This window comes from Pteronotus mesoamericanus, unplaced genomic scaffold, assembly GCF_021234165.1.
Source record: "Pteronotus mesoamericanus isolate MK-2021 breed Mesoamerican mustached bat unplaced genomic scaffold, CSHL_Meso_final scaffold_83, whole genome shotgun sequence".
Taxonomy (NCBI): domain Eukaryota; kingdom Metazoa; phylum Chordata; class Mammalia; order Chiroptera; family Mormoopidae; genus Pteronotus; species Pteronotus mesoamericanus.
Window position 1 is genome coordinate 3,468,872 of NW_026555328.1, and position 3,253 is coordinate 3,472,124.

At 34.3% G+C, this 3,253-nt stretch overlaps 1 protein-coding gene across 1 annotated transcript; it reads right to left on the reverse strand.

Annotated features, from left to right (window-relative positions):
• Nucleotides 1-1,728: 1,728 nt before the first annotated feature.
• On the reverse strand, nt 1,729-2,670 carry LOC129062769 (olfactory receptor 8J2-like). The gene has a single exon (XM_054563812.1). It carries the CDS (start codon nt 2,668-2,670, stop codon nt 1,729-1,731), a length of 942 nt encoding a protein of 313 aa, XP_054419787.1.
• Between the last annotated feature and the right edge of the window lie 583 nt (nt 2,671-3,253).

The following is a 3,253-nucleotide window of genomic DNA, read 5'->3' on the forward strand; positions in this document are numbered from 1 at the left end:
GGAATTTTGATATTTTCTTTTGAAAAGTACTCATGCATATCTTTTGTCATTTTTTATTGTATTTCATGTCAACTATTGATTAATTTTAAGTTATTTTTATATTTTCACAAGTCCTCTGTTAAATATATATATGTCTCTCTAAATATGTAATTCTGATAAAATATCATCTGCCATTATGAGAGTTTCTATTTTCATGTTATTAATTTTGATGAACAGATTTCTTTTTCTTTATTCTTGTCCCGTTATAGGTGTCCCAATTTTTCCTCCATTGCTCTCCCCTGCCCAGCCCACCCTCTGGCTCCCACAGCCAATCCCTATCCTGTTGTCCATGTCCATGGGTCCTTCCTATACATTCCTTGACTAGATCCTTCCCCTCCTTTCTCCTATTATCCTTCTTACCCCTTCCCTTTGATTTCTTAAATTAGTTCAAGTAATCTTTTTTAATCTTATGTAGTTTTTGTTCTATGTGCTTTGTTTAAAGTTTTGTACATATTCTAGTATCACAGAGATGTTTACATCTAAAATGTCCCACTATGTTTACATCTAAAATGTTTATTGTTTGTATTTTACATGTAGACCTTTAATTCAGGTAGAATTAAAGTTATATAGAGTGTTAATAGATGTCCAGATAGTTTTCCTCCTCAACCAAAATATACAAATTACCTAATATCCTTTATTGAAAAGATCATTCTTACAGAAAATAGTGGTGCCTCTATTATAAGTTGAGTGACTATATATATAGTATAATACACATTATTACTCTTTCTGGAGTTACTCTTCTATTTCATTGATCAGCCTATCTGTCCTCAGGAAAATGGTTTTTTCTTTGTTTTTTTTTTTGTTTTCTTTTTCATTCATTTTGTTTTAATTACTCTAGCTAAAGCTACACCTGGCTCTGTAACTCCTGCAAATTTATTCTCTTTCTTCAAGATCATCTTTGCTATTTTTAGGTGTTTTGCCTTTCTGAATAAATTGTACAATTAGTTTCCAAAGTTCTAAAAGGAAGAAGTAAGAAGTAAAAGGAAGGGAAGGAGGAAGGAAGGAAGGAAAGAAGGGAGGAAGGAAGAAAAAAAAAATGACCATGCTTTGCTTTTGTGTACATGTACCAAGTGAAAGGGAGAAAGTGAAAGGCATAAAAAAGTAGAATCTCCTTTTATATTTTTTTCATTTATTTTGCCACCTGTCCTATTTCTTATTTTCATGTCTATTAAAGCATTTTTGTTCAGTTTTTATTTTCTTCTAAAGGTTCATTTTTTTCCTCTGTGATTGAAATTTATTTTAAGCTCAAGTAAAAATGGACCCAAAGGTTGAGAAATTGGTGGAAAAAATGCTACAAAAATAATAAAACTTTCAGTAGTTGAACAAAAGGTATCTGTGGCAAGAAAGATGATCTCACTTGACCATTTTGCAAGGAGTGAACCATGCAACCTTCACCACCAACTATCATGCTTGCTCTTCCTTGCTTAGAAATTATAAAACCTTTGAATAGTTTTAACTATTTTCAAATGTGTTTATTTTAATGTTATTGTTCATTACTTACATAATTGTGTTTTGTTGGGTCAACTAATACATTTCTCTAAAGGGAAAATTGGGTTCTTCAAGTTGGGATAAAAAAGTTTACAATTTTCCCATTGAACTTCATGGAATTTTAAGCTATCAGTTGCTTCTTAACAGCAGGACTTTCAGAGGCCAAAGAAAACCCTTCATGAAGATAGTTTTAAATTAATGTTAGTTGAATGATTGAAATGGGTTATGCAGGAACCTCTTCAATGCATCCTTCGCATCCTTGTTTCTTAGGTTGTAAATGAGAGGATTCAGCATTGGTATTACAAGGGTATAGAAGACCGAGGCCATTTTATCAGTATCTAATGAGTGGTTGGTCCTTGGCTGCAAATACATGAAGAGAAGTGTCCCGTAGAACACAGCGACAGCCATCATGTGAGAAGCACAGGTGGAAAAGGCGTTTTGTCTCCCCTCAGAGGAACGGATCCTCAAGATGGCAAGGATGATGTTAAAATAGGATATCAGAACAATAATCATAGAGAAAAACAAGTTGATTCCCGAAAAGGTAAACGCAGCAGTTTCTGGAACATAGGTGTCAGAACACGACAATGCTAATAAAGGGACGTTGTCACAGTAAAAATGGTTGATTACATTGGAAGAGCAATAGGACACAGAGAACACACAGGAAGAGATAGTCAGTGCTGTGGTCAGGCAGTACAAATGTATAAGGGACACGAGCTGAAGGCAGATCTTTGGAGACACCGCCACCATGTAGAGCAGGGGGTTGCACACGGCCACGTAGCGGTCATAGGCCATTGCAGCAAGCATGAAAATCTCAGCCACAATAAAAAGTACGAATCCACTCAGTTGCACTGCACATGCATAGTAGGATATGGTTTTCTTGGAAACCAAGAAGTTAGCCAGCATTTTAGAGGCAATGACAGTAGAGTTGCCAAGATTGGTGATAGCCAAGTGCCGGAGGAAAAAGTACATGGGGCTCTGAAGTCGAGAGTCGATGCTGGTGAGGGTGATGATGCCCAGGTTGCCTGCCACGGTCAGCCCATAGATGACCAGGAAAACAAGGAAGAGTGGAATCTGGAGCTCTGGAAGGTCTGAAATGCCCATGAGAATGAATTCTGTCACCTGTGAAAGATTCCTTGGAGCCATTGATTTTGTTGCTTTCATCAATTAATAGGGGAAATGAAGAGATTAATAGATAATAAGATGTATTCTCTGTTCAATGCCAGGTTTTTAAAAGTTCAATTTAAAATCAGTTTATTTATTTATTTTTATTGTTCTTAATTGTTTTTTATTTATTTTTCTAAAATTTTTATTGTTTATTGGGGTGACTGGTTAATAAATTATTTATGTTTCCAGGGTATAGTTCTATCATACATCATCTGTGTATTGATCAGTTTACTTTTATTCAGATCTTGTTTTCTCTCAATCTTTTCACAAAATACTAAAATGCAAACTCTCCAGAGACCAATTTCAGAGTCTTAGAACTGTTTGACTAAGGTACTGATTTATTTATTCACTGCTGGTTATAGTTTGTATTGGGTAATGCACACTAATTTATTATATTATGTTTTAATATTTATATGCATATATTATTTATAGTAATATTTTCTATTGCTTGAATGTATATCCATACACATATATATTTACTTGTATAAACATGCCTCTAAGTATGTATTTGTGTTTATGTTTCCAATGATAAAACAGAGTTACCTAGAAGAAACACATGAAC

Bases quoted from the DNA above. Each gene is read 5' to 3' on its own strand.
- LOC129062769 (XM_054563812.1), bottom strand. From the start codon at position 2,670: ATGGCTCCAAGGAATCTTTCACAGGTGACAGAATTCATTCTCATGGGC.